This window comes from Lissotriton helveticus, chromosome 1_1, assembly GCF_964261635.1.
Source record: "Lissotriton helveticus chromosome 1_1, aLisHel1.1, whole genome shotgun sequence".
NCBI classification, from domain to species: domain Eukaryota; kingdom Metazoa; phylum Chordata; class Amphibia; order Caudata; family Salamandridae; genus Lissotriton; species Lissotriton helveticus.
The window spans coordinates 469244216-469259319 of NC_136057.1; the positions used below are offsets into that span (position 1 = coordinate 469244216).

Here is a 15104-nt window from a genome sequence, read left to right on the forward strand (position 1 = left end):
GGATTGACCATCCAAAAGAACTGGAGTTTAAAAGACACACATGGCATAAATGAAAAGCAAGGGGCGTGACGAAAGCCCTTACAGTTGATACAGCATGTCTCCAAGAGACAGCGGATGTGCTGCCTAGGCGAGACCAGGGGTCATTTAACCCCTTCGACGCTCATGACGAGCTGGGCTCGTCATGAAGTAGCCTCCTCGCACGCTCATGACGAGCCCAGCTCGTCATGAATAATGGGTTTTTGTAAATCCCAGCGCAGCAGCAGAATATGATGAGCTTCCATGGGGTTAAAAGCAAAGTAGTCAGCAGTTCATGAGGTTTCTTCAGATTATCAGTTTTGAAAATAAATGTTACCTCGACGTTGAGAAGTTTATCAGAACACCTTAAGCTTAAGACTCTAAAACTTTAATAGTTAACGTTTGATCTTATTTTAAAAACGTAACTCCTTATTTAATTTCACTTTGTGTATTATATTCATGCTGTTCTAGTCTAGTACTATAATTGGACTAACCATTGCATCCTTACAAGAACTGCTCTACATAAACTCTTTTTTCAAAAAGAAATCAAAGAGTTTGGAAATTGTGAGCCTGATTTAGAGTTGGTCAGTGTGAAGGCAGACGGAGTGCTGCTTTTAGTCTACCCATCAAATTGAGAGATGTCTGCTGGCTCGCCAACATCTCTATACATTGGCACAAACTCTTAAGACAGTCGTTTCTGTCAGTGTTGGAAATGTTTGACAGACAAGAAAGGCAAACATGACGGTCGGCCATCACACTTTTCCTAAGTTTGTTATTTTTCTGAAACAAACCCCCAAAGCAGGAGTTTGTTTTAAAAAAAAATGATTGCCCTCACACCAGGGGCGTTGTCTCCCATGGTGTGGGCAGGTCATTACTTTGTTCCTGTCCCTCACCATTAGAGTTTACCTGAAATAGACTTGATAAACTAAAAAGGTGATACCTAGCAGTGAGAGACCGGAGAAAACCCCTAAATAGGGCAGATGGTGTTATATGCTTCCTCCGATGGCCTCTACTCCTTCGGCCCGTCGGTGGAAGGTTTACTTCGAGGGAGTATATTTTATTCCCATCACATTAAACTTGGCGGTTAGCCCAACTCGAAATCAGGCAAGTGGACTGATACTTTGGATGAGTTGACACTTTTACTCTGTTGCTACAGAGTGCCCTCTCTGCCAAGCTCTAGATCTGATCCTGTGTCCTGATCATGCTGACCATATTACCGACCTACTTAAAACATATGTAACAGGTCACATGGTTTTGTGCCATGTCCAATGCTTCTTATGGCCTTGTTATTCTTGTTGTTTTCTCCACTTGACTCATTCCAGCTACCTAACTGATTTCATATTTTAAAACACACTCGAACATTTGGCTTACGCAGACTACTATTCCTGCAAGAAAAGTACCATCTTATCTAGAATCCCATTTTTGGTTCAAACACATTTATAAGGGGCTGTCCTGACAACAAACAAGCACTCTTAGTAAAGTGAGATGTCTACATTTGAAACAGGTTGTTAATGTTACATGGTTTCATAAGTAATGTACATTTTTACATTAATTTGATGTAATGTTACAAATTCACATACTTACAGTTTAACCGCAATATACCTTCCCACAGTTCATTGTTCTCCAGGGCATTATTACAATTCTACAACACACAGATGTATTCGATGTCCTGTTGGAACGTACCAGCTAGAGTTTGGCCAGAACTATTGCATGGCCTGCCCGGGGAATACTAGCACTGATTTTGATGGCTCAACAAATGTAACACATTGCAAAAGTAAGTTTTTTGTCTTTTCATCAAGTCTATTTCACATTTACATGTATGATACTTTAAAATTGTAAATTTTTTCCCCATTTTTACAGAATGTTGTTAACATGACTTGACACTGTCCTGTGACCTTTGATATTTGCCTCCAGGAATCAAAGGAAACCTGCTCTATACTGTACTGTACATGCTTCCCACTAACTCTAAAGAATATTTATTGTGTTTTGTATTTAAGTAACCTAAACCAGCATGCTATGAGCAAATTATCATTGTTATTGAGAGAATAACCAAGGGAATGGACTGCTGAAGGTAGTTCATCAGGTCTAATTATTATTTATTACATTTATAAAGAAGCACCCCACTAGCACATAAATCAGCAGTTCAAATGTGCACTGGGATGATTGCAAGCAGCATGATGGAAAAGCCATAAATTACATTTTTCATATTAGTTCCCAATAGGAAAGCTAATGAAATGTGGTATGCTTTAAGAGGTTTTTAAAGAATCCTTGTAGGAAATAAAAGAATATCAAAATGCAATGCGTTTCACAGCCTTGGTTGAGTAAAATCTCCCTCCTCTCCCACCTTTTCCCTTTGGTATGGATTGATTGTTGAGAACGTTGACAGCACTGCTGTGGTGAGAGAGAAGTGACAGAACTCTGACAGGCAAGACAGAAGGCACTGCATGATTACTTATGGACATTAATAAATCCTTACCTGAAATGTATCTTCTTGTGTTCTTCATTATTTCATTGTTGCCAGCTTCGAAGATCATGCAGGCCCCAGGCCACAAAAAGAGCCAACCGGCCCCTGAAATCCTAGATTGTCATTCCCAAGAATCCATCAATTAAAACAGTAATAGCAGTAGACTGGTTGCAAAATTGCACTTCCCAACTAGGCTGACAATTCAAGAGCGGAATATAAGAGTGTTCTTCTGCGCTAAATCTCAAAGAATAGGTGATGAGGTTCCTACCTAATAGTATGCAGCAGCGCCAACAAGGAAAGGGTCTTCAGGCACAGAGAGCAAAGTACTCACACCTCACTCATACCTATATGATTGGACTGATTATGATGGCTGGCAGAAGGAACCATGAGAATATAGTGTATCAGAGGTGAAGGCAATACACTACCCCCTGAGCAGTATCCTGTCCTCGTTGCCAGTGAAATAATGGAGACCACGAGAAGATAAGTGCCAGGTAAGGTTTTATTCACATCCATAAGTAATCATGCAGTGATTTCAGTTTCGCCTGTCAGAGTTCTGTTACTTCTTTCTCATGACAGCAGCACTGTCAATCCCCTGAACACGTTTCAATGGAGCGTTCCAAAGTGAAAAGTGTGGGGGGCGGAATGAAGGAGAATACAATACACTGGGCTTATGAGGAAAAGAACGGAAGGCTCAAGCCCTATCACAGTAAGGAAACGGCCCTTTAAGTCAGCCACGGTTTTGAGCTAACTGTTGTCCATAATAGTGGAGCTGGAATATTTTACCACCTTAGACAGTGACAAATGGTCTTTTGTGTCTGAAACTTTAAATGAATGTGCTCAAAATTCAGCAGCTTTTGGTAAAATTGCTAAAGATTTAAAGAAATCAGTGTAAAAACCAACTAAACAATAACAGGAAATATCACAATAAAACAGTCAAAACAAAATGCAACACAAAAACCACAGTACAATTAAAAAAACATGATGATCCAATAATATGGCACAACAACACAACAGCACAAAATACAAAACAGATATCATAACCAAAACAAAATTATAACAAAAAAATTACTAAATTCCTTCTCACACATTACCACCTTCACAAACCTCCTTTCGTAATACAGTGATTGACGTTCTTCGCAACAAGCACTGCCTTACTTACCATCAAGGACCAGTGGCGGCTCCTCAGCTAATGCAGAGGAGTGTCGCTCTACTGCCTTTCAGCATGGAAAAAAAGGACAAATAAAATTATAATAATGCAATGTTATTATCATTTTAGTTTTCTGTACTGGGGCAGTTTTGTGGGGCAGGGCTGGGCAAGGCGAAGGAATGGGGACACCCTCCTACTTGCGCATGAATGTTTGGACGGCCAAACATTCATGCACACTTAGCATGTTATTCCCCCAAGCTGCATTACAGCCTGGATGGAGAACATGCCCAGGGTTCCATTCCCCATCTGATCGCCGAACCACCGCCCTTAGACCAATTACAATGCTGCATTGAAGCGCTGTGATTGGCTTACGGGAGGCTGGGTGGTTGCCAATCACAACGCTGCAATGCAGCATTGTGATTGGCTCAGGGTAGTCTATCCTGCTTCCTGTTCCAGCAGAAGCCAGGAAGAGGACTGAAGAGAGCTGGGGGGCTGACCAACAGGTAAGTGATTTTTTTTGTAAATAACATTTCATCCCTCCTCCCAACCCCCTCTCTCTAACCCCCACTAATGATTCGCTGGACCAGCCGCGACTGTCAAGGACATGAAATAGCACCAGCCAAAAAGGCTTTGAGGTCTGGATCAATACTCAGTGAACAAAGAGTTTGGGAATCTGATAAAAAAGTTGCTTACTGGAAGCAGTGCAGTATTTTCTTTGAAAAGCTTGCAGCTAATTATAAACGTTTTGCACTTTAAACAGCAGAGACTCAAAGAATACGCATTTGGGTTCTTCTTCAGAAATAGCAGTTACTGCTTCAGGTTGAATTTAATTTCCTGGCTTTTCTTTTGTGATCTGAATGAGGATACCATGAAAAGCACCTCCATGGTGAGTTCGAGGAGGCTCAGGACTAGAGTTGCTAGACGTTTTGACAAAGGTTAAATTGCAATGTTTTGAAAATTAGTGATGTTTTTACCTGCCAGATAGAGGTGTTGATATTAAGTTTTCTCACTGCCATATTCATGAAACATGACACTGTTGTGCACTGGAAAATCTTTTGATGGTTTGGACCCAGAAAATATGATCTTCAATCTGAATTGATGGTGTGATCTATTCTGTCATCTGTGGTTATGAACGGATATGTTAAGGAACGTGTCCTGTCTCTGTATCTCCATCCAATATAAGTCTGTGGAGCCTCTGCCATCGGTGGTTCTTGGAATATTGATGAAACTACTCAATACTACCCAACAATAGTTGCAATGAAGGCAGATGGCCTTTTTCCTGAAGTGGCACATGATGAGCATCTTGGACCTCTTGCAGAAAAACTGTCCGTGGTTCACTGAAGAAGCTCTCATCCTTTTCTTCTTCCTTATTTCATTCCAATGCTTGATTGTGAAGCTGACTTAAATATCAGGTGTTGCCTTTGTTCTCAAAGTCAACAGCAAATCTGTCAGCGTTGAGGGAGACCATCACTGATCTTGCTGTCAAATGGGAGCAAGAATGCATCAGCCTCTCTCAATGATTCTCGGAGTGATGCACAGTGGGCTGTATCAAATTCTGAAGTGGAGTGTTCACTTTGATGGCCCTTTTGCTGACAAAAGACTCTGAAGTAGGTTATTTCACACTGTGCAATGCTGTGAAAGTCTGAAAGATTAACTACACAGACTTTTTGTTCATCACTCCAATGCATACTAACACCACATGAGGGGCACCAGCAAGCTAACTGGCATAATGACTGCAAAGCCATCTAAGTAAAGAGACTCCTCAGTAAAGAAACGTAAATGGCTAGGCTGATATCCTATGATGTTAAGTGACGTCAAATAAATCTACATCCAAAAAGTTGTTAGCCTCAGCAGGGCACAGTTGTGATACGCAACTCTCACTACTGAAGTCAGGATACACATATTCCTAACCGGCACTGTAATGCCCTGCTGGTCACGTATGCTTTTGGTTGTTTTGAAGAGCAGTAGGTGGGGTGTGTTTTAGCTTGTTAACTATAATTGTGTACAAGTTTATAATTTTGTGACTGAATGCCAATGCTTGCCTTATGGGAAAGCTTATGTTCAACACCGTAGGCCTGAGATGGTTAGTGTGACAAGCCAATGAAAAAGGCTATAGGCCAGTGCTTTATTTGTAAAATAAAAAGTGTCCGGGCTCTCCTCAGGAGGCAGTGCTAACAAGAGAACCCCCGCCCCTCCCCGAACCCTCTTTAGGTGGGAACGTCTCAATGTATTGGTTTCTTAATTTCTTCCCTTTTTGATTAGATCCGAAGTAGGCTTTTCAGCAAAATGCTTAACCTTTTTAAATGTATTTGGCTCTCATATTTATTTTAAAAACAAAGTTGCCTCCTATAAGCTAGATCTTTATGAGAACATTTGCTTTATTAATGAATGGTGTTTAAAGATTTAGAACATAGGCAGAGATATTCTGCAGTCTATGAACTCAAAGAAGATACACACAATGAAGTACTAGTGTTTGCAAATGAGTAACCTTTCCTCGGCCTTGATGTCCAAGATGCAATAAGAAATATGAATAACCTTAGCGATGAGATTGCAGACCACATTACCTTTTACTCTGAATGAGAAGCCTCTAAACGTAGTAATATTTATTGGTTTGGGCCTGCGATGTTATTTAATTAAGGTTTGCATTTAGGTGTTGTTACCTATTAGTATAAATTATCTGGTATGTGAGTTATGATTTGCACAGCTGCTGTGCAAGTTATGGATCCGGCTGCTACTAATTTCTTTAGAATTCCAGTGGTTTTTCACTTTTAATTGGTAACTAAAGCTGTACTTTTCCTCTGTTTTAAGTGCTTTGTTTTAAAAATACGTTCACGTATTATAACCCAAAGCTAACACAACATCACTTTAAGCTTGGGGCCTGATTTACACATTTGGCAGGAGGTGCGCCATTGTTTATTATTATTTGGCAGGGACAGTGGCTTTTGTTTATCGTACACTAATTATACATACCACTACTACACTAATTATACATACCACATCGCATCGGTTTGTCCTCGAGGAAACAGAGCAGAGGTACGTTTATTCAAAATATAGACTCACCTGTAATTGAGTTGAGAGTGGTTTTGTATTGAGATTGAAGTTGACATTTACCGTTTTCCAAGTCATGCAGATGCGGAGTGAGCCTATAGAGAGTTAAAATATTATCATATACTCGTCATCTTTAGCAGTAAGTGGCCTTTTCTGGAATGTATTGGGGGAAAGCTTTCTGCTCACTGAACGTTTTTTATATTCTGCATGTTGTTATGAGACACATAAACCGGGTGCAGTCTCCTTCCCGTGTAAACCGCAATGTGATTTACAATTCCACACATTTTGAAGTTGCAAAAAAGTGACCCTATACAAAAAAACGTTTCTTCTTACAAGCACTTGTCTGCACACGGTGATGGGATTCCTAAGATAGCTTCATTTTCATATAATAAGGACACCTAAGTAAATTAGCATTTTTTAGCAGTCCTGAAGTTTACAAATTTCAATCATTTATAAGTAATACAGAGAGACCACCCTGTGTTTAGTCATACGCTTAACAAGAATATTTTCTTATTTTTAAAGTGGCCCCTGAAGAAGGGATATCGATCCCGAAATGCATTGGGCATTTATTATAAAGATATGAGAGTATATCAAATTGTAAAACAGGCCAATGTTCACCTTATTATCATTTTCTTTGATGATTCTAATGTCGATTAAATAAATGTAGGGATTGTAAAAAAAGAGTAATTCAATAACAATTGAAATGATTGTACAGCTGGTACACTGTATGAAACTTTAAAAAGGAAAGATTGAAAATGATAGGAATGTTTAAGTGACATAATTTTATTGTTTGCAAAAAACATGTGATACATTCAAAGCTGTGCAGCCAAGTTACAAGTGACCAGGCACACTTGCCACAGACATAGAGGTCTTTCCTATGCCACTCTCTGATTCCCAGTTCCACTGCATGGATGTCTGGACTTCGATGCTGCTCTATCTCACCCATCCTGTATTCTGAGAAGGCTAAGAAACTACTCGGGACAACAGGGGGGATGGTAGTAAGACACATGTCACTGCGAAGCACCTTCTAATGGACCTGGTATGCATTTGTTGTATGCATTTGAGTCCTGAATGAAATAAACAAATAACATCCACTAGTAGAAAATATCTTTATTCGGATTCTACAAAAAACATAAAAGCTCATCAATATCACAACATATAGAATAACTTACTTACATTCATTCATTCATAACACCATATAAAACCTATAGATCAAAATAGTAAAAATAATGAGCCTATACAGTTCTACTAGATAAAAACTAAAAACAGTTTAAATGGACTATAAAGCTGATAATCTAATTCACATCGCAGCATTCGGTAGCTACCCTAATGGGCACTAGTAGTTATCTCGATAAACTAGCATATACCAAATATCCTGACATAAGAATATAAAATTCCATTAATTAACATAATCTAAATTACCTCGAACCAATACAGCACATAATTATTAACATTATTTTGTGGGGAATTTCATCTTCCTAATCCTTAATCTCCAGGAGTGCAACAAATATCTGGCAGGGTGAAAACTAACCACTCTGTATGATTGCTTCTGAGAATTCAAGAAATATCTTTTAAGCGATTCACCGATAGAATGTGACATATAGGGAATAGCCAGGTTTGTCTGATCACAGTATATTCGGGGCAAAAAAAACAAGAAGTGTTCTTCATTTTCTTGGGCAGCCAAGCAAGCGGGACAGGTTGGAAATATGTTAGCACCATTCCAATTACTGCAGAAATCATTGACTGGCAAAATGCTGTATCTGAATTTTAAGAACAGGGATTTCGTTAATAGAGGTTTATGGTATTCAAAAACTCCTCTTGATACATATAATCTTTGAGATCCAGAAACCTCCTTGTTAGTTCCCCACTTCTTCCCCCATTGATCCACTGTATGTTAATGTAATCCCAGTATCTCTTTTTTAGGTTCGTCAGAGATCTTTTCTCAATACCTTCCGGCTTGGTCCAAATCTCACTCATACCCAATTTGAGCATCCAGCTCTTAATATACTTTAGCCACAAGATATTCCCTTACACATCTAATGCCATCACATCAAGCAATGATTGTCACAAGCGGAGTGGGGAATTGGTTGACCAAACTCAAATCCAGAAAGCAAGGAGCCTAAAGCTAACCGCATTTGCTAAATTTTTGAGCCCCTGATCTAAGTGCCTAGGAGTCCGGGAAGCATTTCAGGGATGTTCCAAGACTGATCTCAAGAAAAAGTTCTCGGTTTTTTCAATCATCCCAACATTATTGTGACCCCCATAACTCTGCGCCGTATGCCACCACTCCACGCCCTTGGCTTGATAAACTTTAATGACCAGGGCAACATGATTGTAGACTGACTTTTTCTGTTTTTTTATTAATGCAGAGCTTACATGTTGGAGTGCTAAATAGCCCTTTACAACTTGTGGGGCCCATAGTAATGAGTTTGTCAACCTAACCCCCAAGTAGTCAAATTGGGTCACCCGCTCTATTAAGGTTTTGCCTATTTTGCCCATTCCTCTATGCAATTTGTGAGGATTAAAAGCCATAAATTTGGTTTTCGCTACTTTAATTTCCAGCCCAAATTCCCAGCACAATCCTAAAAAGAGATCCAATAAGTTATGGAGCCTCATCGGGGTCCTAGAGATAAGTAGGGTGTCATCAGCCAAAAGCAGAGATGCCACTGCTTGGCCAGCTAGTTTGGGGGGATCACCTCTGCAATCAGATAGTGTTTCAATTAATCCATTGATGTATAGGGTGAACATAGTGGGCGCCAGTACACATCCTTGTCGCACGCCTCTGTTCACACTTATCCGGTCAGTCAGTTCACCATTCTTCCCCCATCTAACTTGGGCATAGTTATCCCTGTGGAGTCTAATAATAGTACCTAATAAATATTGTGGGACCCCTGTTTTATGTAAGGCTTCCCACTGTTTTTCCCCAGGGGAATAAATCAAAAGCGGCTTGCAGGTCCGCAAACACAACATAAACATGTTCCTTCTTAATGACCACATATTTCCACAATATCAATAAGAACCTGAACAATTGGTCAACAGTGCTCATGTTTTCTCTAAAGCCTCTCTGTAAGGGAGACATTGTTTGCCCTTCTCTTATCCAGTATTGAAGCCTCTCCAGCAAGTGTCTACAGAATAGTTTCTGTACCGTATCAATCAGGCTAATGGGCCTCTAGTTTGCTGGGTTGCTTTTGTCCCCCTTTTTGAATATTGTTATCACTTCCGCCCCAACCAAGAGTCTGGGATATTTGCGCCCTTTAAGATCGCATTAAAACTATGGTTAAGGATCACGCTCCAGATCTCAGGTTCGGAAAGATATAGGTTGCCTGGGATTTTATCTAAACCTTCAGCTTTACCCTTCTTCATTTTAGCAAGTGCCATCATTTATTCTGTTGTAGTCACAGAAAATTCAATACATCCAGACGTTGCAGAAAGTATTATTTTTCAACTTTCATGCCCAATGCATTTCGGGCCTCTTGGCCCTTCTTCAGGGGCTTGAGTCTAAAATAACAAAAACAATGTCTATTATCTACTCCGTACAATGCGCAGGGAACTCTTAGCAAGATCAGGTGATGTAATATTTGTCTTATAACACAAGCATGTATGCCACTATGTCAATCTACGATCACTGTCCAAGTAGTAAAGGAAAGAAAAGAACGAAGTCAGAAAATAAATCACGTAAAAGTGATAGGTTGGTGAAAACACAATCTCAAAGTCACCCTCAATGATGTGTGCGGACCTGAAAAAGTGGTCATAATATCCCATAAAAATGAGCAAATGGCACAAACCCTGGGCAACCAGCTTACTTGATAGACTCTCCACAACCACTATATAAAAAAATCCTGCAAAGAAATAGTCAAGGTGTTGTTCTAACAAGCTCGAATGGCTGCCGCAAGGTAATGTTGTATAGCGTTTTAGGACCCAAGTGTAATTTTCCCGATTTATGCCCTTATATAGGTATAATTCACACTACCCTTATATAGGCATAGAAATCATACCCATATTTAGACATAGCCCATACAGTCCTAATACAGGCATGGCTACTTCTCAATGGTTAGAGCGGCAGACCCTGATGCAGAGGTCTGGCCCGAGACCAGGGTTCAATTCCTGCCTTAGCTGGTCTCGGCGGATCTTGGGCTCATAATTCCTCGGACCTGATTTCTCGCCTCGGTGCCTACTCTAAGCATGGGTCCCACGCTGCAACTCTGGGCAATAGCTTGCTTAGTCTCCACAACGGCCCCCTACAGCGCTAGGGATGCCTGGTTGCACCCTGGGGATGCCCAGGAGTGGACATTTCACGGGGAAAAACCAGGAAGGGTTCCCTAGCGGTATGAGTACAGCGCCAGGACACTCAGGAGTATCAGTGCGCTTTACAAGTACGGCTACATTTACATTTACATTTTACTTCCACTAGTTTCCAAAAAGCCACAACGATTTCTTGGAAAACTCAGCTTTAGCAGTCAGGGACATCTCCTTTCTTGAATATTGATTTGTCCTAGAAATCATGGCGTTTTCAAAGAACTACCGTTCTTTAGTGACGTTAATATGTTCGACATTACGTCAATCCAGGCACCTTCAAGTTATAAATATGCCTACGCTTGCCCTAGCAAACACACAGTGGTTTGGAGCAGTTTGACTATCTACTTGCCCGCGCAGCTCGCTACAGCAAGTGCCGAAGGAAGCCGACCCTCCAGCTGACGCAGTGACAGAGAGACTGCCTTTCTCTCGCTGAGAATCCAGCTCCAGTGTTTCCAAGCTCCCCTTGCTGGGTGTTGGGAAATCGTGTCCAGAGACAGGGATACCAGACCTCCTTCATTCTAAACCAAGGTACGGAGCTGAGAAGACCCTAAGAGAAATCTTGGATAGACTCTTGGCAAAAAAAACTAAACCTATGCTACACCACACTTACTTCTTCCCTCGTACTAGACTTAGGTTGGGTACATCGGGGTAGGCGTATTTTAGAAGCACCAGTTGAGTAATTTAGGCTTTGTTATTTATGTATGTATTTTATGGTTCAGAAACCATACCATGCTTTTACAGTATTATTTTATAATACTCTTCTTGCTGTACGCATTATACTTTACAACCAGTATTACGATTCTAGCAGTTCATTTCTTCTGCATGAGAAAGAAGACTGTTCAATAAATACTTTTATTGAAAACGCCTGTCTCTCTATTTCTCTGCACCTCTGATGAAACGAAGCATGCACGATTGACTGAGTGAAATATCTATCTATTGTTTCCACGACTCTGAAGATACGTTTTATCATGGGGAAACAAAGTTGTCATGTTTATGCGGTTGTCAGAGACTAATCCCTCCTTGTTCATTCGAGAAAGTTTCTAGTGACCTCTGAGCTAGCTGGCACTCACAATTAAGTTTAATATATTCAATAGAGACCGAGTCGACCTAAGTCCTACGTCAATTCTATAGGATATATTATTCCAATGCGCAGCGCCAATTGGGAATATAGGAACTACACTACAGTAAGGGCAGCAAAAGACACACAATTGAGGGATGGAGTGCAGAACAAATCAAAACATTCACCCCCAGTCAAGAGATCTGGGTTAAATCCATCATTCTTTTGCTCACCATGCCACCCCAGTTTAGACCTGGCCACATGCAAATCAGTCTTGACCCTGTGCCTCATGGGAAGAGTCCAGCCCAAACTGCCAAGCCAGGTCTTCCCTGGACTGGAAACAAGCATCCTTAGACTGGTTTGGGGGATTCACCTCTCTTGAATAAAGTGGCACAGTGAGCCCGGGACCCATGTCTGGGCATACCCGTCACACTTACGGCGAGAAAGCAAAAGACACAATTGATGGATGCAATGCAGAACAAATTGAAGCATTCACAGTCAAGAGGTCTGAGTTAAATCCATGATTCTTTTGCTCACCATGCCACCCAGTTTCCTATCCTGGCTGATTAGGGCTGAAAGCCTGAAACTGGTCCTAGGATGCTTGTTTCCAGTCCAGGGAAGCCCTGGCATGGCAGTTTGGGCTGGACTGTTCCCATTGGGCACATGGTCAAGACTGATTTGCATATGGCTGGTTCCAAACTTGAATGGCATTGTGAGCAAAAAAAGGATGGAGTTAGGCCCAGGTATGCCCAGACGTGGCCCCCGTGCTCTCCATGGAGTCAAGCTATCCTGGCTAATGAAGGCTGAAAGACCGCAACCGTTCCTAGTATTCTTGTTTCCAGTCCAGGGAGGACCTGGCCTGGCAGTTCGAGCTGGACTGTTTCCATTGGGTGCAGGGTGAAGACTGATTTGCATATGTCTGGGTCCAAACAGGAATGGCATGCTGAACAAAAAAACTATGGATTTAGGCCCAGATCTCTGTACTGGGGTGAATGTGTGACATTGTTCTGCATTCTGTCCATCAATTGTTCTTTTTGCATGTGTCACCCCGAGTGGGATGGGTATGCACAGACATGGGTCCTGTGCTGTCCATGCCACTGGAGGCAAGCTATCCTGGATGATGAGGGCTGAAAGCCCAAAACCGGTACTAGGATGCTTGTTTCCATTCCAGGGAGGACCTGGCCTGGCAGTTCGGGCTGCACTGTTCCCATTGGGCACAGGGTCAAGACTGATTTGCATATGGCTGTGTCCAAACTGGAATGGCATGGTGAGCAAAAAAACAATGGATTTAGCCCCAGATCTCTGTACTGGGGGAATGTAGGACAGTGTTCTGCATTCTGTCCATCAATTGTTTTTTTGTAAGGTAATGGCAGACACCCAACACGATCTCAGTAACCTTGTAAACAGTTGGAGGGGCTACCTCTCACAAGATGGTCCTATACAAACCCTGACTTTGAAAAAACATGAACATTAACAACAGCGGTCTGTTTAGCCCACCTTCCAAGTGACCACAAGATTTTGCTAACTCAACTATGCGGGTGAACCCTTCTACTAACTCGCCTCATCACCTTTTAGGCTCCGGACCGCTAACGCTCACGTTGCCATCTGTTGTCGACTAGATCGGGTGATCGTTGTCAGCCATGTTCCCCACATATATGCTAAAACCAACAATGGACTAAACAGGATACAAAGCCCTGAGACTAACGACGGACTAAGCAGAATGCGGAGCTTTCAACAATGCGAACAAACACTGCCATGTTTGAACGGTGGATTCGGCCCATGGGGTCTCTCCTTCGTTGGTCTCAGGGCTTCGTGTACTGTTGAGTCAGGTGTTGGCTTTAGTATATATGTGGGGAACATGGCCGATAACGTTTTCCCGATCGAGTCAACAACAGATAGCAGCGTGAACATTTGCCGTCCAGAGTCTAAAAGGTGAGGGGCGAGTTAGTAGAAGGGTTCACCCGCATAGTTGAGTTGGCAGAATCTAGTGGTCACTTGGAAGGTGGACTAAACAAAGCGCTGTTGTTTTGGTTCATGTTTTTTTAGAGTCTGCATTTCTATAGGAGCGTCTTGTGAGAGGTAGCCCCTCCAACTGTTTACAAGGTTAGTGAGATCGTGTTGGATGTCTGCCATTACCTTGAGGCAGCCATTCAAGCTTGTTAGAAAAACACCTTGACTATTTCTTTGCAGGACATTTTCATATAGTGGTTGTGGAGAGTCTGCCAGGTAAGCTATTTGCCCGGGGTTTGTACCATTTGCAAATTTTTATGGAATATTATGACCACTTTTTCAGAGTCCCACACATCATTGAGGGTGCCTTTGGGATTGTGTTTTCACCAACCTATCACTTTTACGTGATTTATTTTCTGTATGGGTTATTTTCTTTCCTTTACTACTTGGACAGTGATCATATATTGAGGTAGTGGCACACATGCATGTGTTATAAGACAAATATTATATCACCTGATCTCGTTAAGAGTTCCCTGTGCATTGTACAAGTAGATAATAGACATTGTTTTTGTTATTTTAGACCCAAGCCCCTGAAGAAAGGCCAAGAGGCCCGAAATGCATTGGGCATGAAAGTTAAAAATGAATACTTTCTGCAACGTCTGGATATATTGAATTTTCTGTGACTACAACAGAATAAATTATGTTATCATTGTGAAAACTTTATTTATGTGTCATGAGCATTGTTTTTGTTTTTCAATACTGTTTTGTAAACTTCGTCATACAAAAGGTTAATGTAAAATAATTTAAATAGTCTTTTTTGGGATTAAAACAATCAGCAGCACACTGCTAAAGTGCACAGTGGTCAAGTTTAATCACTTGAAGTATGATGGTTAAGGTGGCTCCCAAATGACCATCAGGGGCCGTATTGATTATGACAAGTCTGAAACAATGAGGTGGTGTGGGTTTATCTGAGTGAAGCAATAAGCCATCTTCTAAAGAAATCTCATTCTCAACCTTACAGTAGGGCTGCATTAAAGGAGACAGAACCTTCTCTCTGAGCCAACCAGTCTTGACTAACTCACACATCCTGTAGAATCTGGTCATTGTTGAAAGGAGCTAACCAATCT

The 15104-nt window shown here is 41.3% G+C and overlaps 1 protein-coding gene across 4 annotated transcripts in view; it reads left to right on the forward strand.

Annotated features, from left to right (window-relative positions):
- Window positions 1-15104, forward strand: part of SCUBE1 (signal peptide, CUB domain and EGF like domain containing 1) — a 2199864-nt gene that overhangs the window by 1955039 nt on the left and 229721 nt on the right. For all 4 annotated transcript variants that reach the window (XM_078673869.1, XM_078673871.1, XM_078673868.1 and 1 more), the window contains one exon: window positions 1628-1789. In XM_078673869.1, coding sequence (XP_078529995.1) covers window positions 1628-1789 — 162 coding nt within the window. The remainder of the gene's footprint in view (window positions 1-1627; window positions 1790-15104) is intronic.